We start from the raw sequence: 23,342 nt of genomic DNA on the forward strand, positions 1-23,342 counted from the left end.
ATTTATGCATGTTAATCTGTGACAGGGCTTCCCCCCAGTGGATAGAGCAACCCTCCCATTCATTTTGCACCACACCATGCATATGTGGTATTGCCTGACAATGCTGTGAAAGTCCTGTCAACACTCCTTGTGCTTCTCCATATGTTAAAACCACTCCTGCTCTAAATTCAATCTTCCTTAAACAATACAGCAGCTAAAAGAAAGCTTTACCATCTAAGAACTGAAGTGTTCTAAGTATGGAAGTTTGTTTATATAAAAAAATAAAAGTAAATTACAAGGTGTTAAGAAGAAAATTTATTTGGTCAAAGGAAGGAAACCCAAACAAAACACTGATATTTTGACAAAACTCACAAAAAACAAGAATGACAACAAATGCAGAACTGTTAATAATCCTTTTCTCTCTCCTGTCTCACTGAAATTTTTCAGATTAAACACACCAGAAGTAAGCTTTGGAAACTGGAGGTTTTTTCATTTCAGTGTTCAATTTCACTTCATCTGTGAAAGAGGTGGAACTGACATGGAAATTCTGCTTTGAAAAAACAGCAACTACTACTGAAAGCAAAGATATTCCAAACTGCACTGCAGACTTTCTTTGTTGCAGCTGGCTGCTGCAGAGGGCACAGCAACTGCTGAGTGTATTACAAACTACACATGCTACAGAGAAACTCTGGAAACTCAGCATGAATTGAAGTTAAAATTTTAATTGTAACCTTCCTCTGCTGTCAGGAAGGCAGATGAGTATGTCACTATGAAACCAGCAGACGATTCTTTTGCCCTGGTATGGAAATGCAGTAATGTCACAGACTACTGCCCTTCAATCCACAATAATATTTATCAGCAGAGCTTCACATAGAGTCCTTTTAAGCATTCAGGGTCCCATTTTCTAAGGAGCTACAGGTTTTCAGGGGCCAGTTCAGCCTCTCTTACACAAACCACCTGTGCCTCACTCAGTGTGGGGCAAACACAACTGGCCCAAAGTAAGGAGTGACAGAAGCAGAACCAAACCAGCTAGTGCAGATGGATGAGCACACACAGAGGCACATCTCTGTGCAGATGGATGAAAACACATCTACTTGCTTTTATTTAAATTTTGTGCATGTCCTATGCTCTTGGCCATTGGAAATCTGCACCTAAAACAGACATATAGCCCACAGGGCTACCTGGCTTCCACAGCTCTGTAAACATTGGTCAGATACAGTCTATCACCCTAATAAGCCTTATTTAAAGCTTCAAGTCTTCAAGTCTTCATTGCTGCTTTTTATTAGAACGGCAAAAATCATTGTAGGCACTGGCTCCAATAGCACTGTGTCCTCTTAAGTTTCTCTTCTGCTAAACAGATCTCTAACAGACGACCACATCAGGCTCCTGCCCGATCCTCCCACCCCTTCATTAAAACATTTTTCTATATAATGTTGCTTTAGAGTAAAACTCCTGCCAGACAAGTATCAGTCTGGAAGAAAAACTTCCTGCTTTATTATAAACCTTTGAAAAAGAATTCCAATGTCTGGGCTATGGTAATTTGATAAGTTGTATCTTGGCCAGTGGGCTCCTGATTCTCAAAAAAATCCAAGATTAGCAGACATAACACTTCAAGCTATGCTGTGTGAAACAAGATCCTAATACTACTATGTTAAATAAGACTAGAAAATGGGATCACTCAAATTCCTAAACAGGAAGAGCAGACAATTCGTAAAGTCTTTTTCTTCTCTGCATTGCTTTAAATTTTCTCAGTTCACTGGGCATGGACGTTGTTATGTTTCTTGCATGTGCGGTCAAGGCAAGCGGGTATCAAATGACTGAATTTTATACAGGTTTGATATTCCTGTCCCTCCTATTACTACTTGACAACTGTATGTGTGTTGAATGGACTGTGAACATCACTGACAGACACTGTAAAAGAAAAAAAGGCCAAAGAAATACATACTGTCCTTGCCAGACTCTCCCTCAAAGCCCAAAACCAAAACTTGCAGTTTGTTCTTTCAGCAGCCCAACCTGAGGCACCTGACCCTATAGCACTGTGCCACATCAGAGCACAGTGCACGTACTCACAGCTTAAGGGGAATAATGGGCCAGTATTTGGGCTGCTTTTTGTCACAGTTCCTATCAAAGATAAGCTGCATGGCAGCCTCCATTGCCTGGATTTTGGCAGCCTCAGCACCATACAGCTTCTTCATTTCTGCCATGCGCCTCTCCCCAGGTCTTTCTGTGGGCGGCTCCACAGAACGCTCCATGCGCCTGTGCAGGTCTTGATCAGCCTCCACGTAGGGGTCCTCAGCTTCCAGCTGCTGCTGCCTCCCTAGAAAAATGAACCATAAGAGATGTAAATTACTGGGCTGTCAACCAAACAGGTTTTGTTTTAACTTTTAAAAATATTATATATTCATATTTTAGCTGGGTCTAAAAGGAAAAAAATCCACATGTTCTAGGCTGCAGCTGCACTCATTTTCCATAAGGAAATTCCTACTAAATATCATGATAAAGTCAGGCTGGAATAAGTGGGGAGAAATGAAGAAGATCCTGGAACTGAATCCTAAAAGTGTAGGAAACCTCTGTATCATCTGGCCCTGAAAAAAACTCAAACAACGAAACAACAAAAACCCAAAGCACAATCCCCCTCTCGCTCCCAAGAAAACTGAACCCAACCAAAAAATCCCAAACCTACTCCCCATACCAAAAAAATCAAACAAAAAGGAGAGTTGTTTCCAAAATAATGACTTAGCAGCTGAGAAAGGAAACAATGCACAGGACAATGCAACTTTAGCTGAATGATAGCCAAGAGAAAATGTAATCAGTTACTACTCTGTGAAAATGAACAAATGGGTCTGTCATGTCAGCCATTAAGTGCATTCAATGAAAGGCATCTGTAAGCATCGTGTTTAGATAAACTGTCCAAGCTCAGCCATTTCTCAAGACTTTCTAAGTTCAAAGCTGGCAGCCTTACTCTATTGCTTTGAAAACAAACAAAACACCACCAACATAAAGTATGCATCAGGTCTTTTAAAGAGGATTTAAAATAATTCAAGAGGTGAAACACTTGGACCAATCTGTCAACAAAAATGCTCTGTGGTAAGCCTCACTGGAAGCAAGAACTTGGTTGTGCATGTCCAAATTTACTTCTGCTTCCTGGGTACTGCTCTGATGAAAGAAACAATGCTGTGTGCAGTTAAAATATCAAAGTGCTACACAAAACTCCCCTCTTATGGGGATATTTCTACAAGAGAGAGAAAATCACCCAGCCGCTGAACTCCTCAGTAACAAATGACCACCCTCAAAACCGTGTAACAGGCACAATTCACTACTAGCCAGGATTTTTTAAATATCCAAAAGGACAGAGTGTCCACAGGTCAGGATGCATTGGTCACACAGAAGACATGCTTCTCAGCATTTGGTGCCATGTACTTCTTCTCTCTTTCACCCTAACACAGAGATGTAGCTTTCATAACACACATGACATCTGCAAACCCTAACCCAAAGTTAAATATCCTGACATTTGTGTGTCAAACATCTGCAGTTTATTTTTAAACTGGAAAGTACTGTACCGAGCAGCCAACTGACTGTCAGCCTTCCTAAAGTAATTATCCCCTGAACGGCATTAACAGAAAACAGATATTTTAGACAATATGATCAGAAACTTAAATTTTGGGATCTGTTTGTCTGACAGACACAGAAAGCTTTTGTCCTGTCATTTGAAACACCATTTGTATTGGTCATAGAAGGGCTTGAGGACTTATTAGCCATCTATTCCAGAAAGACATTTCTGTGATTTTGCTTTAAGGGCACACCCCTGCATTAGGCTATACTGCCAGAATTCACAAGGAAATATACATTAGAGTCCATATGTGTTTTTGGAAGAGTCAGATTTTTTTGGTGTTGAGCCATTTTAACCAGAAGGTCTGAATTAAAGAAACTAACATTGCCTACAGAGGGCTCAGCACTTCGAGGACAAGGTATAGCACCCAGGCTATACCCTGCACCCCACTGAAACCAACTTCCTGGGACATCACACTGCCCACAACTACACAGCACGCTTTTAAGCACAAACTTCGTGCACATTACACTGAATAGTTTGACAAATAAAACCAAAGAAGACTATGCTGGCAAACCAATGTCTCTCACTGTAGATTACACAGCAAAACTGGCAATGCAATGAATTGGACCATGTCTGTTAACTCTCTTGGGGCACTAGATAATTCCTTGTACTTCTGTATTGCCCATGGAAATTTTTAATTCTTTAGTTTCATAGCTGCATGCTAGAGACAGCTGCCTCCTCGCTTGTTTGCTGTAGAATGCTGAGAGCTCACTGCACACACTGATCCTTAAGAAAAAAAAACTTCTCTGGAGATAGATAATGAATTCTTCTGTTTGGAAATTAAATGGATCTCTAGCAGAAGCTTCATGATGGATGAGTGGATTACAGTTTAATGTGCATCAATCTCCATTTCTCAACACAGAGTAGTTCATAAATCTGTAGATCCTAATTGTAACAATCAAAGTAATAATAACAATTTAAATTCCATTCTCAGAATTACTTGATGTATGTCTGGAGTGTTTTACTTTACACTAATCAGATATAGGGCCCGTAACTTTCTAACTTTACTTCTGCTATTCCACAGCTACTGGTTAAAGTCCCAGAGTGACTGTCCTACAGAGTTTTCGACACATAAATCAGGTCTAGAATCCAGGCAGAGGGTCATGACTTTAATGTGCTATAGGGACCCACAGTTTTTTGCCTTTTGCAAAGGCTGGGTCTGAGCACAGAAATGACAGCTGTTGCTGGTAATACCACTGCAGCTGTCTGGAACACGTTGCAATTTCAAATCAGTTATCTGTGCAGAGATACCACTGGAACAAACTCCAGAGTCATAGACAGAATCATAGAATGGCTTGGGCTACAAGGGACCTTAAAGATCATCTTATTCCAACTGTCCTGCCACAGGAAGGGACAGTGTCCACCAGATCAAGTTGCTCAGCGCCCCATCCAGTCTGGCCTTGAACACTGCCAGGGATGGGACGTCCACAGCTTCTCTGGGCAACCTGTTCCAGTGTTTCACCACCCTCACAGTGAGCAGCATTATTTGCTTTTATAGACTATCAAGGAATGAAGTCATGAAACTCGATGGGCAAGTAAGCTACTGCTTTTCCAAAAACAATATTTCCAAAAATAGACATAAGGAATAGATATAAGAAAAAGAATTGTCCTGTTGAGATGCACACTAAACTTTCTTTGGTGGGGCAAGGGCTGGGAAGTAGAAGTGCTGTAATTTCCAGCAGTCTGGGTTCTATCCATTACCTCAGAGTTTAGTTTAAAAATGATACAAAGCAATACAACTTGAGCTAAATGTGCAACTACCTCTTCATCAAAAAACTGACAGCTAGAATCTGACAATGGAAATACAAACAAAATTATAAGCTGTCTATAACCACAAGCCTATGGAGACAACCAGAATTTCTCTGAAGTAAGCAACACATACTCATCCATGAAGCAGATAGCATGGTTTATCAAAATATTAATTCTCAGTCTGCAGCAATGAAGTCCCCAACTCGCTCTCAGATCAGTTTCACATTCCAAATTCTCAAGTCATTGGGCTGCCAAGTTATAAATGTAAAACAAGTAATTTTTACACAATTCTAAGCAGTTCCTCCTTCTACTTCACACAGACTAAAATAAACATGCTTTCTTTTACAGCATTCATCTTCAACTACTGGCAAGCTTCCCCCAATCAAGAACAGTATTTTGCAAACGTTGTCAAGGCAGGCAGGCAGCTGCAGTGGTGGCTGGTCCCCGCACAAAGGAAAAGCATTGCTGACGTTTTCCCAGTGTGTCAGTTCCATTTCTTTCCAAAGATGCTCTTTCTCTCTCTTGAAGCTCTCTTCAAAATTAACTTCCTACCAAGTTCAGCTCTGCTGGGAAGTCATCATTACCTGGCCAAAACCAGTGAGGGCATATTTTTCCAAACACAGTAAAGAGAACTCTTTAACCACAAAGAAGAAAAGTTCAGCTCTGTCATGCATCCAGTGTCCTGGGTTACCCAAAAGGTTATTGTATTCTGTATCTATCTGTGCCCAGAATGGGAAGTGTCTCTTTAAGACGCTAGAGCTAGTAATGGAGCCTTGGGGCCAGCAGGTGCCAGCTGTTTTGAAGCCAAGGTTGTGCAGGCAGAGCTCTCTCCTGCCTGCAGCTCTTGCTCTTTCCTTTCATTCTTGCAGGCAGAGAGCTGAGGCAGCACTGGTGGAGACTTCCCTCTGGTTTTCTTCTGGGTTTTTTTTTTTATAAGGCAGGCCATAAAAAAAAAATCCAGTTCAGCCATGTCCATGAGAGCAAGGCTCCATCACACATAATCGTGACTTGGGAAGACAAACGTCATCACTCCGAATGTCCCCGCCTTCCTTCTTCTTCCCCCACTTTATATAATGAGCATGATGTCAGATGGTCTGGAATATCCCTTTGGTCAGCTGGGGCCACCTGTCCTGGCTGGGTCTCCTCCCCATCTTCCATGCATCACCAAGGTCCTCACCAGCATGGCAACAGGAAAAGCAGAAAAGACCTTGGCTGTGTATAAGCCCTGCTCAGCAATAATAAAAACATTTCTATATTATCAACCCTGTGTTGAGTGTAGATTCAAAACACTGCCCCATACCAGTCACTGTGAAGGAAATAAATTCTACCCCAGCCAAAACTAGAACATCTACCTAACTCATGTAACACTCCTGGGCCATCATTAGTAATTCTAGGCCTTATGAAAGAAAGTTTCGGATTACTGTTTCTCCCTTCATGGCTCTTCCCACTTTTTATGAATTACTTTTAATCTGGTGTGTGCTAGCTGAAAAGAAAAGTGAACAAATACAGACAACTACCTCCATGTTTGGGAACTGCCAGAAGAGAACCCTAACTACTATATCAGCCATTCACTGCATTTGGGCCTTCATAGGCACACCAATGACCTCTTACTTAGGTTCAGCAAGACTATGACTTAAGATATAAGCTATTTCCCCCTATGTCCTTAGAAACTCAGATGCTTTACTCTTATTTTATAAAGGGAAAATGTCTCACACTTTTTGTAAGTTTGATCCACTTTACATTTCTTTCTTTGTAATATCCTTTGAGAAGCTTAAGTAGTAATAATAAAAAAATTCCTGCCCAGAATTTATCCTCTTCTTATTAAAAGAAAAAAAAAAAAAAAAAACCCAGCAAAACAAACCAAGAAAAAGAAACTACTTCAAAACCAAAACACAAACAAATTCCCTTATTTAGGAAGAAGTCTCCATGGAGAGACTTTGCAACATTAAAAGGAGAGAGAAGTAGGAAGGGTAATTATCTATGTCAGATTTTAAATGAAAAATTTATACCCAGCATTGTGTGGTTTCTTGTACCATTTTTAGCTCTTGGTATTTATACATCCAACCCTCAGCTCACTTCAGCCAGTGAGAATAATTCCATCTGACAACATTTCTTATACAGACATTCTTCCCCACCGGTCTGTAGGTGCCCACACTCAGCAGCCTGCCATGTGCTGCCCCACACAATGGTAGGTGTGGTAAGAGACCAAGGGCTTGCTCCTCCCAAGTGTTAAATGCCATTACTGACTTTCAGTTGCTTGCTTAGTTAGCACATTATTTTTCAAGGAAATATTGCACTTTCTCCAGTCTTGTTGTGTTTTTAATTTTCCATGATTTCAGACTGTGTGTTCACATAGTTGTCTGCTTATTTGAAATGATTAATTATTTTCTGCTACTGCTGTGTGTGCACTTAGTGAGCTTTTCATCTTAAATGCTACCTGAGTTGATCTTGAGCAGCCCACACTAACAGTTAAAACCACTACCCATTTCTACTGATTAGAAACTCCTAGTTCTCTCTTTGAATGCCACTTCCCACGAGCCTATCTGCTGTGTTAAGTGTTCTGCCCACACAGGTTTCTCCATGCAAAATGCCAGCTTCTTCATCTTCCTAGAAAAGCTAAGTACCTTCACCATAAACCTACATAAGAGTTTGGGTTTTTTTGATGTGATAGAATCAGACCATTTTATTGTATCCATACTTGCATGAACTGGGCATAACATGGGGAAAATAAAAATCTTTGCCTCAAGGAATTCCACCAAAACAGGGATTTAAATCAGGATTTGTACACAGGTTATTCAAGGAGTTTAATTTCTGCAGAGCTCTGCAGAGCTCTGGATTTCCACAGGGCTGGAATCTCAAGTACTACTCTTTATCAAGTCCAAAGTTTTGCAGAACAAGTTTCCATCAGTGAGAGTCTACAAGACACAAACAATAGTGACTTACCCCCACATCTGTAAAGATAAAATATTCTTGGTTGCTAAAACCAGCGTGGTCCTGCTTGCTGGCAGGTTACTATGGAACACTAAGTAACTTACTGAAACTGTGGAAACATACTGAAAGAGAATGATGATTTTATAGCAGAATGAACAGCCTTGTTCCAGCTGTAAGCTGGGTTGGGGAAAATGGACTTCTTTCAAAACTTCTTAAATTTAAAACTTTGTGCTTCAAAAGATGTGGGAAAGGGATTCCCCATGACACCACATAACTTTCCCCTTCCCATTTGTAGGAGAAGTCTGATATTCAAGGACAGCCAGGCCCTATCTTACTATGCAAGCATTCTCACCTATACAGAAAAATCAAATGCTGTAGCTGACTGGAAAACACTAATTCAGAATAAAAATTACTTTTGGTGGGAGTTATTGCCTGCAATGTTAAGCTTTCAGTTACTAGTCATGACAATCATGAAAAAGAACTACCGAAAATCCTGAGGATATTAAAACCCCAAATATCTACACTGACAAAATTTCCATTTGCTAGCTGAGGAAAGAATGAGTTAAAATAAATGGACTATTTCATCACATATATCTACAAGCAATGTAATATTCTCAAGAAAAAGGAAAACGTTCCCTTACAGGCTTTGAAGTAAGAGCAGATGTGATTCCTTGGCAAGCTTGTGGCAGCCTGAAACCATGGTTCCATGGACAGTTTTCCTTCCTCAGCTACAAAACCAGCTTATGCAATTTCTGCTCTTCCCCCTTAGCTGTGTGCTCCAGCTCCCATGTCCCTCATGCTACAATTGTCTAAGGGGCAACACAAAGAATCCTACAAAAAACAAACAACCCCCCCAAACAAACCAAACTTCAACACATTATATTTAGTTCTAGTACAGTTCAGTGCCCTGGAAACACAAGAGCAGGAACAAATGTCTAAGAAGAAGAATTGCTTAGCCTGGCTTTGGCACCAAGATGTTTACTGAAGCACAGCCCAACTCAAACCTATTGCTAAGAGGAGGAAATAATCTCAGGTAAGAGAGTGCACTCCCTCAGACACAGTTGCAACAGGCTGTCTAAACAGACAGCAAACAGACTTTGCACATCTGACATACTCCAATACCTTCTTTCACTGTAACCCAATTTTTCTACACAGCTTGAAGAGGACAGCTCTGTGGAAACATGGCAAAACTACTTACCAAGACAGAAAATGGAGAAAAATTACCTTTGAAATAAAAATGAATAGAAACCAAGGAAGTAAGATTAGAACTAAGGTGCTCCACTTTCAGGTTTGGTACTTAATGGTATGTGTCACTGTCAAGTTAATTAACCACATGCCTCACTGTAAATAATCTGTAAAATTATTCTAATACTTTAAAGAATTAATTATCTCGTATTATTTTGTTATTTGGGTTAAGCAACTGGCACAAAGTTATACAGCTAACTGGAGAATAAAGAAGCCAATTTCTGTTTTAGAAATAAGATTAAAAATCAAGGATTGTTCTGCAGTCTCCAAAACAAGCTGCCAAGGATCCTACACAGAAACAATATAAGCCTTCATGTCCATGTTTACATTAGCACTAGGCTACACTGGTTACTGCCCAGCTAAACATCAAAACACCTTGATTTTCTTCTATTACCTTCTACAACGAAACCCCTAAAAAGGAGTATTTTTAGTCCAACCAGAAAATGCACTGAAACAATTAAACCCCATGAATATGAAACAATCAATGAATCAATGCAATCTCAAGCGAAAGCCTGCTCTAGAATTTGATTGCTCTAAATGTAATTCACAATCAGGAATTTTTTGATGAAGAAGAGAAAACTCAGAGGTGAGCCCTGTGCAGTCAGGGGTCTGCAGCACACCAGAGGCACCAAGGTGTCTGTACCCTGGTGCCATCTGACACAATTAAACTGATAGGAAGTTACTGAACGACCACTGCTAAGAAATTAGAACAGGATCAGGCACTGGCAGCTGCCTCTAGTAAGGATCAAGTCTACTTCAATAAGATTAAATACAGACCAGCTGACTCTGCACTCCCATCCCCCAAAACAACTCCAATCTGTCACTGATGGCAACAATGCTGACACCAGACAAAGACAACACTGCTAGAGTAAACAGAAGGATTACCTAAATCTATATATAACTATGTCTTCACCTACATTTATGGCACAGTCTGAGGAGACTGAACAAGGAAATGTTAAAATTTAAAAGTGCTACTTTAAAAGCAAACCAGAACACAGAAGAAACATGAGATTCACAATAGTTTTTTATGTGTGCCCTGAATAGAAATCAAACACATGCTCTTGGAAGAACATGTTTCACAATGCACTGAACCGCTAGACAGCTAAATAATACTGAGTTTGGTACTTTCAGGAAAAAAAAGAAAGGAAATAGCCTGTGTCAGTCTTCTAGATCAAACTCACACATTTGAACGTCTCACTAAAATTTCCTTCTTGACTCCAGACACACTACAGGGCTGAATTCAAGTTTGGTTTATTACTTGATATGAGAGAGCTACTTTATCAAAAACACTTGAAAAACATTTTGGAGAACAACCTGCAGCCATGTTGCTGATTTTCTGGGAGGAAGTATAGTCAGGCTATGAACTGACCTTTCAGTTAACTGGCAGGTCCAAAATTCAGTATTACCACAGACATGCAGAATTAAATAACAAGGTCTAATCCAGAGAAAATTAATTTCGGCAAGCATTTTCTCCATGCTGCTAGTAAACTACGTGTGCTGCCTGACCAAGCATTTGGAAAGAGCCATCTGGAAAAAGGGTCAAACTAAATGAGATGGTGAAACACACCACAGTTTTTGTAAGGAAGGGTTGAAGGGTAACTTTGGAAATATAAGTTTACCTCTGACCTTCTGATTTTCATTGCCCACTTCAGCACTCTAGTAAATTAAATGAAATATACTTGAACCCATGAGGGCGACTGCTATGCCTAGTATTAAAAACACAACAAAAAACATTAGGGACATATGCCAGAAGAAACCTGCAGATGTGCATCTATTGTACCTTCCACAAAATGGGAATGTTTGACTTCAAAAGTAGTTCCAGGATTTGGTGCTGGAGCACAAATCTGAGCACTCTTTCTTAAGAGAGACAGCTCGCATCCCACTTGTGAGAAAGTTAAGTTGTACTTCTTAGCACTTGGGAGCTTTCTGTCTCCTCCCTGTCACTTCAACGGGATAATTCCTACATTAAGTATTTCAGCGACTTGATGAAGACTTTACACAAGGAGAGCCACCAGACTAAAAGCCCTAGTCTGACAGCTTGCTCATGACAGAGGTCAGTACCTAATGCCAAGGGAAGGATGCAAAAACAGAGAATGAAAATGTCTTCCTGTCACCAGCATCACCTAGTGAGAAATGGAGAGATCAGAAAAATGCAGATGCTTCTCCAAAGGCAGCCAGCTGTTCTGCAATCTACCACCTCAACACCTCCTCCATCAGCATGTTGTACATGATGCAATCTTCACAGTCTGGACACGTTTACATTTACCAGTGGCCAAAAATCCCAAGGAAATGACAACTGATGAATTTCAGAGTGATTCTGCCAACACTCTGTTCAGCAACCACATCAAAAACTGCAGACCTTCTAGAAATCAAGGTATTCTGCAAGGCTCGTACAAAGTGAGAACAGCAGCATTAGTTTCAGCATTTGAACAACCACAGAAAAACTGAGGCCTTTCTACAGCTTCTGTGAACACAGAGCCGACTTTTAGAGCAACAATCACTTAGGCAACTACAAATGAAATTAAACCCAGGAGATTCTTATCCAGCTAAACATGAATGATAACACTCAATGGTGTAACACATGAGTTATTTATTTCAGTAAAAATATCCATTTAGTATTTAGCCTTCATTTTTTACTTTACCTCCATGATTTCAGTGTACCAGAGCAGTGATCTGACAAATTCAGACATGTGTCCTTGAAAATATTGTGGGAAATTTCATAGTCACATAAACAGCTTTGGGTACCTTGGAGGCCAGCAACAATTGTAGTAATTGTAACACTGATGAACTGCTGGATTGCTTTGTACTGTGTACTTCATAGGGTTACAGCACAAGTGTTTCTCACTATGTTGCTATATCAACCTTCTCTATTTCTCTGAGCAACATGGAAGTGCTATCACTCCTGTGCTAAAGGTCTATATAAACAGAAAATGGACACAAATTCCTAGAGCAGGAAGTGTTCAGATTCTTTGTAATGAGCTTCACAGCAGACGACATCACATAGTAGCACAGGTGCTCAACCCTGTCACTGGAAAAGACAAGAAGGACAATGTTCCCTTGCATCCTTAGGGTTCTAGATGCATCATCCTTTGGGTATAAATGACTAGCTTTTTTCTTCCTGGCAGACATGTGGAAGACAAAGACTGTTATATGGGATATTTGTTTCTGAATTCTACCTACGTTGAAAGCTTTTGTGGAGCTAGTCACAACTGGCACGCCCAAGGCTGTGACAGAAGTTTGTACAGGCCACCCAAGTCTGAGATGGGTGGCCTAACAAACTCTGCCTGCCTCTCTCACTTGATTTTTAGCATCAAAGGAAATGAGTTGTGAAAAGACCCAGGCAGATGGAAGTCTCTGAACTGTCAGTTTCTGCCATGCCAGCACCCACATTTCCCTAATGACAAAGGATGTGAACTCCATCTGGATGCTTCTGATAAAAGTGAGGCACAGTGAGAGATGCAGAAAAGCAAATGGTGCCTCTGAAGTCTTGCCACTAACAACACACCACTAAAATTAGCCAGGGTAAATTACCTGTCTCCAAGCAAATCTGTCTGTATAGGGGATTTGCTTTATAACAGAGAGACCTAAAATGTGTTACACTTGAGGTATTTTGCTGCCATGCTCTGTTGCAGCTTCTGAGCAGACTTTGTACATCATGAGTGTAGAAAGAAGACATCATCATTACATCCATTTCTACCTTGTTCTCTGGCATTTGCTTTTCACTATTGCTCCAGTGCTGGACACCCTGAAACTTTAAACATTCTTTCTACACCAAAAGCTCCCTCAGTAGATACCAAAATAGCCTGTGTTAGAAAACACTTCATAGTCCTCAATGTCACTGTCCACTTAGAAGGTTGAAAGTATCACACTAAAGGCTGATGATGATGATGATCAGTTCTCTGATGATAAATCTGATGAATTCAGATTTATCATCAGAGAACTGACAACTGACACACACACACAGCTCTTCCCTAAGATCATTCAGAGAACCAGAAATGCTGCATATGGCACCCAGATGGAACCAGTAATCAAGGAATTTTAGGGAAAAGGGAAAAGTGCATCAACTGTGAAAACAGACTGCCCAAGCTGAGTGATTAGCACAGAGATGCTTTTACGCCACTTTTCCCCAGAGCTGTGCCTGTCAGCATGGTCTCACCTGCTCTTTTCCACAGCAGCTGCAGCTGCTTTAACAGTCTTCCCTGTAAGGACAAAGAATGAAGAGGAGACTAGAGGAGCCACTCAGAGCAGCTGCAGATGCTAATGGAATAACCAAGCAGGCAAACCTGCCTTCAAAAAATTACCAGCATCAGTTCTGAGGGTATGTAGTGTCTGCATCTTCCCACACCAAACTGTTCCCATATGAAGCAATCTTCCATAACAGCATTCTGAAAGGAATATTTACTCTTACAACAAGACTGGGGGAGGATTCCTTGCTGCACACATGGCCTCAGCCCTGGGGCCCACCTGTCAGTTCTTTGCCAAAACTTTGCAGAGCCCAAGTATGTCACAGCAATACCTTCAATCCTTGGAAACCTCATGGACACAAAACAGGCGCTGACACTCTGTGTGATCTAAAACTGAATTACCACATGTATTTTCTTTGTAAAGAGAAAGTTCCAGTGGGTGATCCATCACAGCAAGCTACTGACCAGTTTCCATGGGATCCTTCTACAACCAGCAAATACCAAAACCAGCTATCAATTGGATCTCAGACGCTGAGGGACGAAGCTGATGAGAGGAACAATGACCTGTCTCTCCTGTTTTCAGTCATGTATCCTCAAGACAAGTTCAGTCAGAAGGAATTTTACCGCATTACTGGTTTACCAAGGCAGCAACAATACAAGATTACCTGACTTCTCTTACTGAGTCAAGAATAACTTAGGGATAATAGCTTCCTGGGAGAAAGAGTAGATCAGATTCTGTGTTTGTTCAGCAAAGGTGTTGTCAATAAGATGCATTTTGGTCACAGGGATGACATCTAAGTTAACTGTTAAGCAAAAGGTCTATAAAGAACACTTGGATCAGATTGCTCATTATTCTAGCATTTGAGGCTTTTGCTTTCTTCCTGCTGAGGTCCTCAAAACCCCTCATAAAGATGAATAAACTGAACCTCTCAACAAGCCCCCTAGTGTATGTACTGTCTCACTACAACAACAGGAACACATCAGGCAGACAAAGGATGACAACTTCAAACACAGGTTTCTGAACTTTAATATATATGTTCATATTAAGACAGCATTCTTCATTTCCATCAAATTTAAGAGGAAGTAGAGGTGTTCAATATCTTGGCATTCCTCTTAAAGTAACTTCTACACTACAGTCACACTGAACCACATGAGCTTCTTTTCCTACACTCCCAGCTATAAACCTGCTGTAACTCAAATATCAGTACTCCAAAGCATGCTTAGAAAAAACTAAGACCAGTATAGCCACTGGCAGATAGGGAACTGACATTCCAGGTCCCAGGGAACTGGCATTCCATGTCCCAGCTCCACCCAACTGTCCAGGCTGCACCCATGGGAGCCTGGTCCACAGAAGGCCCAGATGCCACCTAGGAGCTGAAGCCTGTGGCATCCCTTAGCTGAAAACAAGAAGCCTGGCCTTGCTCTTGTGTACTTTCAGGGGTTGCCAACACTGTCAAACAGACTCAGCTTGAGGCACAAACACAAAAGACTTTATATATAATTTCTAGGTACATGTATTAACTCCTCTGCAACTGTCCAGAGCACACAGCTCAGTTTCCTCAGCACTACCTTGACCTTTCCAATGTCTCTCTTCCATTACTTCCAGCAGCAGCAAGCCATAGGTTCACAGAGCAAAGATCCACATTCTCTTAAGCTCAAATTCTGTCTTTACCATAGGACCCAAGAACATTTTCTTGACAATATTTTACAAACTGATATGCTTTGTATAAAGATAACCTTGCCTGTCATGAAACTGATCTAAAACTGTGCACAACTCTTGCTCTTCAGACTCTCTAATTTTGCAAGTAGAGATTAGTTTTCAATATTAAAGCATTGAAAATTGTGGCACTTTTCCTTGTTTCTCTAATAAGAGGCATTTTCTCAATTGTTGGCTTCTGGTACTGAATAACACAGCCTCTGCTGGACACAGTGTGGGCACTCGAGAAGATTCTGCTGCTACACAGCAGAAGGTTCAATCATCAGGATCAGAGATGTGGTACAAAAGAGTAACTTTCACATTTCTTCTTCAGTTCACAAAACAACATGTTTCAAAAGCATCTCTCAAGCACCCACACATATTGCAGAGAGCACTCTTATTTCACAGGCACCTCTCAGAAGCTTCAGCATCTCAGCCTCTACAGACTGCGGCTGAAGTTCATGCCAAACAAGGCTTTTTGGTTTGTCAAAAAGTTTGTCAACAAAGACTGTTAAAGGCAGGGAAGTTGAACAGATATTTATAAATTCACCATCCACACTGCTTGGACAGTTTAGAGTAGTGAAGAAGAAAGAAAAAGAAACAGTGGGGAGTCTGTAGTTCCAAGAATTAGAGCTACAGTCTTAAGATGAAAAAGGCAGATAAAAAACAGGGAAAAGCAATTACCTAAAATGAAGGAAAACATGGTGGCAAACACCCTGAATCAAAGTCTATTTTCCTAGAGGCATGCAGGCTTTAAACAAAACCAAAAGCTTCATGGATCTGGTACGATTCAAACAAGTTACAAAACATGGAAAATTCCATTACTTCCTCTTCACAGAAGAGACAGTGGCAACTGTCATCTTTCAGAGAAAAAGAAACCTGAGGGGAAAAGCCTGCAGATTGCAGTTATGGAACAAACATCTTCATTCACCATTTCCATTCATTTCTAAAAAAAAATATTTTCCATCTAGCATTAAAAAAATTTAAGTTCAGACATTATTTTTGGGAAGAGCTGGAGGCTATGTGTGGGCAATAGAAACAGAGGCTTTGATGGAAAAATCTAGTCAGCATTAACAAATTATAGACTATTATCCTTCGGTAATAAACTGACAGGATGGTACTTTTCCTTGCTTTTCTTTGTTCTTAAATAAAGGATTCTGTCTGTGTCCTGTTAACTACTACAGAATGGTTCTCAATGTACTTGCAATGCTGTACTCACTCAATTTTAGCAGTGATTTTCTCTTATATGCAAAATGAAACAAAGAAAAATTGTATAAGGACAAAATACATGTTTCAAAGGCTAAATTTAAAAGTGCAATAAATATGGGCAATTAGACAATTTACAGAACTGTTAGGGCTGTGAATCTTCCTTTCTTGATTTTTGCCCTTTTAATTCTTGCAGATGTAAAAAGGCAACTTACTGCATTCTACCCTTTTCATCTAGGATACTTGAAGAATGTGCTACCATATTTAGATCTCACAGCTATGGTAGCCCAGGAGAACAACCTCAGGCTTTTCAACTGCCAGAGGGAAAATTTAAATGCAACCCTAAACATTCCCAAGATGTGTAGTATGTCTGGATCACCAGCTACATGAAGAACCAGAACGACAGACTAGCCTGACAAGAAAACCCTCTAAAAAAAGAGAATCACTAAATAATTACGATTGCATATGAAGAAACAAATGAAGAGGAATTAAAACTGTCTGTAAGGGTTTTAACCAAATGCCATTTATCTAAAACATGAGATAAAGTGGTAGTCTATTAGTACGTCTGAGTTCATACAGCCTCAGCCAAACTTTACTCATAATTACTTCTGGGCATTCCAGAACATGTAATTGACTACAACACATGATACAAATACAAAAAATAGTAAGAAATTGATGTGACTTCAAAGACAAAAAAAATATTGTTTTAAAAGAGATTGGTTGTGAACTGTATCACTGCAGAAGTGTTAAATCATGCAGCAAGTTTGCCAGTTTCAAAGCTCTTACTTTGCAAGTCAGCCAATCACTGCAAATGCCCCCTGAGAAAACAAAACAAAAAATCCTACAGAGGTTAGAAATCTGCTTGTTCTTCAAGTTTGTGGCAGCTACAAAGAAATTAAATAAAACTTAAGTTTTCTTCTTTGGCTAGTCTGACACAACATCTTTCATATCTGCGGAGCTTTTCTCTTTGCAATTAGCATTAAGGCTTGTATGCCACCATCTAGGCTCAAATGCCTTTCACAGAGCCACAGAATCATAGAATCATTAAGGTTGGAAAAGACCTCCCAGATTGAATCACCTTATTCCCATCTACCTCAGTCCTATTTAAGTCTTTCACAGTAAAAGTTTGGAAGATCTTATCCTCTGATGTCTGTGATTTACATCCAGCAAGCTCTAGATCAGGCATTATAAGTGAGGAGTCTGACATCAGGTAGGATTCCTTTGAATCTATTTGATTATCCTTCTACATGTTGATGAGACATCTGTGGATCAGGTGTGGGAACCAGCTGAATCTCACACAAAAAATCAAGACTCACTACCAGTGTCCAAAATAGATGCATTAATGCTGTGTAGTATTTCCTAACTTTGGACTGGTAGAAAAACACCGAACTAATGGAGGTTATACTTCACAAAGATTGGTATCCCCTTCCTTATGTGCCATATTCCCATTCCTATTTGCCCCATTGATGCTCTGCTCCCTTGTGACTCCCACCTCATTAAGTTGCCTGTAAGCGTGTATCTAACTCTTGTAAACTCTGCCTTTAGAAGAGCAAGCTGTGTATCTTCTCCCAGACAAATTAATGTCAAGGTGTAGAGGTCAGAGGCTGTGAATTCCACCCGGAGCCCCTTATCGATGCCAGAGGAAGAAAACATGGGACACAGCCTTCCCCTTAATGTCCATAACGACTGGCTTTTACTTTAACTGATCGTCAAGGTCCCTATTGGTATTCTGCTGTAGCATACCCAAACAATCTCATTCGCTTTAAAAGCTATGTAAAACTCTTGCCTCACCCTTACAAATTTTCACCTCCACTTCTCTTTCAGAAGTGAAGGTGTAAATTTCAGGCATTACTGAGGTTTATGCTACCCTCCCTGTAAATCTGCTCCTAAGGACTTGCAGTTTGGGATTAAAAGGAAAAGTCATTAAAGAGAAAAGATGGAAGTAACTGAGGGTTTCTTTTGCGGATGCATTGTCTCAATCTTCTCAAGCACCAATAAAGAATGACAACTGTAAAACAGTATGAAAGATATAACACGATATAGCATCAATATGGATCACAGCTTAATGAACCTCTAAATTTAATTTCGTTCATAAACAGCAATCAGGAAAATTAATAAAACTACCTCTTAAAGTAGAGTACTACTGCCTTCAACACGGTCTCCATACCAGCTCATTTCCAAACCATTAGAGAAACAATAATTTTCCCCTCCTCCTGCTGCTTATGTTTCTTCTTTTGAGAAACTTTAACAGAATAAAAAATTTCTTCCATTTTCCTTTTCCCTCACTGTTATGAACAAGAAAAGGGTTACCCACTTTTTTTCCAAAAGTTGTAGAATTACAAGTTTAACCAGTTCTGGCAGAGAGAAGTGCTTTTGTTAGCTGCTGGTTGTAATCACCTCTAAGTATCAGGTCGTTAGCCATCTATGGTTGAGAATTCACTCTATTGTATCAGCATCACCCTGCTTGTGGCCAGGTGGGAGGATAGCATCCCCCCACCACAGATGGTAGAGGGGAGGGAACCAGGAGTTGATATGCAGATAAGTTTAGAGACAAAATGCAACGGGGCAAGCCCCCATTCCAAACGCAATTAATAAACCCCTAAACCAGTGAGCCAATATGGAATTCAGAGACCAAAGCGGTCTCTAGACATCAGGGGTGAGGTGAGAAGCCAGCAGAGACTCTGAAAACCTTAATGGCCCCTCACCACAACTGCAGAAGATGTTGGTTAGAGCCAGGATCCAAGACTGCCAACTCAAAACGGGGATCGCGGGGGTATACCCCCGCCTGCTCTCATGAGGATGGACCTTCCCCCCCCCAGCTCTGCCCCCTGGTGGACAAAATTGCATTTGCTCCCTCCTCCGAGTCACTCCAGGGAGCTGCGACGGCGAACCTGCGGATCCGTCAGGCCTCACAATCTTGAGCTGATCACTTTTAATAAAAGCATCAAAAAAGGAGAGATATCTCCTGCCCTGTTTATTTCACTCACCATGCAAGAAAAAAAAATTATTTCCCATCAAGATTATACCGTGTTTTCAATCACATTTAGAAAGCAACATTCACCCTAGGTTTCTATGTCATTTTTAAATTTCATTTAAGTCAAGTACTTGTTTACTTTTTCATGCTTTGAGGAATTATAGATGCTTACTCAGCACTATCCTCACTTTACCATGAAAGCCACTAAAGAAACTGAGGCATGCAAGAGTGAAAGACCAGAGCCTGCTTGAATTTGCATGAAGATCTGCAATAGTGCCACTGAAGCACATGGAGTTACACTCATCCAGAACTAGGTTACCACACAGCACAGAGCAGAGACCAAATCATTCTAAAAGGCTCCGAATACTGCTGTGGTGGAAGGAACAAAAGTAAAATCTGTATTCTGAGTCATAAACTTCTTCCCAATTCACCTGCCCATCATAAAGAACAAGTCATATTTTTAGCAAGCACAGCCAGTGAGGGGTCAAAAAGAGACTAAATGGCTACACCAAGGTCATACAGGACATTTGCAACACAGAACATCTCTACGCCCTGATTTCCCCATTTCCAGGACACCACCTTTAATCACTAACATACTTTTAAATACCACTAATCATACTGGTAGAACAAATCCCAAGAAAATGTTCTGCATTCCCAGAAGTAGCCCAGTGTCTTAAAGAACCATGTATCTCATTAAAGGAACATTTTAACAGAGATCACCAAGCTGATTCTGCAAAAGCACAATGAGAAAGGGATTCGTATCAGGCACTACCAGAAGTGTAGTCTGAAGTCTTTAACTCACTTTCCTCTGCTAACTAGATCAACTCTGCATCACATTGATGAGAAGTGTGAAGTTGAGCTATCAGCTCACCCTCTGATACCTGCTGATCAAAGAATTTAAAATACTTTTTCTTTCGCTTCCAATCATTGCCTTTATTATACGTTTTCAGAATGTTTTCTCTTTCAGAGAAGCAGAAAAAGTTCTGTTAAACATTCATTACACATTTTCTACTGGAGTAATGTGAGAAAAGTTACTTTTATTATTCTGCTTTCTTAAAACAGATAAATTTTTCTGCAACATCCGTATATGAGTAAAGTATCAATAAAGTACAGAATAACCCTTTACTCTTTTAAGGATTTCACAGAAACAAAGATGACCAATACCTCTGAGGATCAAGACCTGAGAAAAATCTTAAGACTTACATTCCCTACCAAAGGACTTGGGTCCAGATCAAGATGCTCAACAAAGAGAAACTTGTGGTGTAGTACAGAATGAAGAGGATGCAGGGGGAGGAGAAAAAAGTAATGAAATTTTACTGCCAGGTTAGCCAAAGAATAACAAACAAAATGGCTGTTCCATGTTATAAAATACATTGAGGCTTACTCTAGGGTTCAGTGACGTAATCAAGCATTTCCTGTGGGTTCCCCCCTCAGACATATAGCACATTAATTAGATTTAACCATAAAAATTCTGGAGCTTTTTTCCTCAGCACTGAAGATTAATTACTGTCTTCTGGACAAAAGTGTTATTCTCCTCTTTGCAGTCATAATTTTTTTTTCTCTCTCTCTCACCAAAAACTTCCAAACATTTACTGAAACTTATTTCTAATGGGTGGTACTTAAGTGCACCCATCAGTTCTGTCTATTTCAGTCAGCTGACTTCCTCCCTTGCAGTGCCTATTTCTGTGAATTCTTACAAAACCTGTAAATGTTGAAGCCATCCAGCACTCAATGTTATGGACACCAAATACCACAAAACACAGAACAAATATGGACTTACGCAGCTCTTCTCGGTGCCTCTCTGTCTCTGCAAAAAACTGGCGAAGCTCCTCTGTGATCTCCATGTTACTCAAGTCATACTCTATCTCTCCTTCAGACTCAGAGTCTTCCTCCATTTCAGAGTCCCTTTCAGCATCCTCTTCCATTTCAGAGTCCTCATCAGCATCCTCCCTCTCCTGGTAGGCACTTGCGTACTGCTGAGCTCCCCTGTGACATGGGACTCTGACATCTGGTCTGTAGCTGGAAGAATAGTTTTGGATATGTGGGAGATCATTCCCATCCCAATCTGAGTAGTGGCTGCTTGGAGAGGCTGCAGCAGGATGCCAGGGATGCCATGGCAGGCGGTAAAAGGACTCCATGGCTTTCCTGTAGGCTTTCTGGTGTCGGCGCATCCAGCGCATGGCTAAGTCATAGTGCCTCCAGTACCTGGCATACACCTTCTGAGCGTACCACGGCTCTGTGTCCTCCTGCAGCCAGAGCACATGGGGAGAGGGAAAGAACACAAACAATCAACCACACACCACAGCACTAATGCTCTCCCCCAAAAAGAAAGTATAAAGAGAGAGAGAAGTGAGGAGAGCAACTAAATTCAAGCACAATGCTGCCTTTTAATCTTTAGTTATCCTTTAGCTATGACAGAACACAGAGATTTGAAAAACAACATGTATGAGCACAGTGCACTTGCACCACACCTAATTACTCCTCCAAGAGACTCCTTTGGCATCAACTACCACTGAAGAACTAGAAACAGAGAAGTTGTAGTGTCCAGAAGGTATTTTCCAAATGTTCATGCTACTACAGTAAGAATCAGGTTTTTTTTAGGAAATATGCCGTGTGGATATAATCCACAATTCCTTAGACACTCACATGAGTTTAAGAATTGAGTAATTCCAAGGTGTGGATATTACCCTATACCTAATTTCCAACTCCACAGACAGAAAACACAAGAGATTAAGATTCTTCTGCATTAAACAAATGCATTCATTTTATCCAGTAACATATTTCCTCCAGTAATGTACTTCCTCCATCTGCCTGCCAAAGTTGCTCAGAAAAGGTCAAACAGTAATTCAGGCAAGTTCATACATCCAGCATGGCCACAATCAAAAACAAGACTGTATTTAGCCAAATGCAAGCTGCCAGTAAATCTCCCTTTTGTATCCATCACCAACCAAAACATGAAGAGAGGCAATAAAGTGCCACTGATAAAGTACAGTTCTAAAGAAAGAAACATAGTGTAACACACCTTCTCCTGTCTTCCAGCTAATCTTAGTTTTCATTAAAGAAGTTTCATGCTGTTCAGATTTCACCAGTAGCTACAAAGCCCCACAGTCCCTGTAGCCTTAAGCTCCCTTCATACAAGCCACTTCATCTCCCACCTCATTCTACTCTCAAAAAGCAGGATAATAGAGTATCTTAAAAAACTAAAGCTATAAAGTAGAGCCTAGAACAAATAAACTAAATAGCAAATGTTTTCTCCCTTTCCCTCATGTCTTAATTTCCATAGAAAATACTTTATCTGGAGTAAAACAGAATGCCTCTACTTTAAATAGGAAAATTTTAATTAAGCCATGTTCTGGCAAACACTCAAAATTATGGCAAAACTAGCTGATGTTTACAGAGATGAATGTGACATTTACAGTCCTTTATTAAGGTGGTTTTTCTTTTTTTTTTTTTTTTTTTTCCTTTAAAGGACATACAAGACAAAAATCTTAAAGTCTGTTTTCTTGATCTGCCCTGGCACCATTTGGTCCCTTTAAAAAAATTATTCTGTGGGGAAAAGAAATCCCAAGGCAAAACCAGAAAACTCAAACCTAAAAAATACTTTCAATTTAACACTATCCCAAGAGGTTCATTTAGTTCACTTATACTTGTTTTCACTTTCTGGTTCTCAGACAATAAAGCAAATGCTAGTGACTTTGGAATAAAAATTGCAACTCTCATGATGCCTTTCTTTCTGGAAAATTGAGCCTATTATTCCATAAGAGATCA

General features: G+C 40.3%; 1 protein-coding gene across 2 annotated transcripts in view; it reads right to left on the bottom strand.

Moving 5' to 3' along the window:
* Window positions 1–271: 271 nt before the first annotated feature.
* The window catches only part of GEMIN8 (gem nuclear organelle associated protein 8), a 28,811-nt gene continuing 5,740 nt past the window's right edge, over window positions 272–23,342 (bottom strand). For both annotated transcript variants that reach the window (XM_059839794.1, XM_059839795.1), the window contains 2 exons: window positions 21,355–21,820; window positions 272–2,296 (listed from right to left, as the gene is read on the bottom strand). In XM_059839794.1, the coding sequence (XP_059695777.1) occupies window positions 2,046–2,296; window positions 21,355–21,820 (717 nt within the window). In that variant the 3' untranslated portion in view covers window positions 272–2,045. The remainder of the gene's footprint in view (window positions 2,297–21,354; window positions 21,821–23,342) is intronic.

Source organism: Haemorhous mexicanus, chromosome 2 (assembly GCF_027477595.1).
Source record: "Haemorhous mexicanus isolate bHaeMex1 chromosome 2, bHaeMex1.pri, whole genome shotgun sequence".
Classification (NCBI taxonomy): Eukaryota; Metazoa; Chordata; class Aves; order Passeriformes; family Fringillidae; genus Haemorhous; species Haemorhous mexicanus.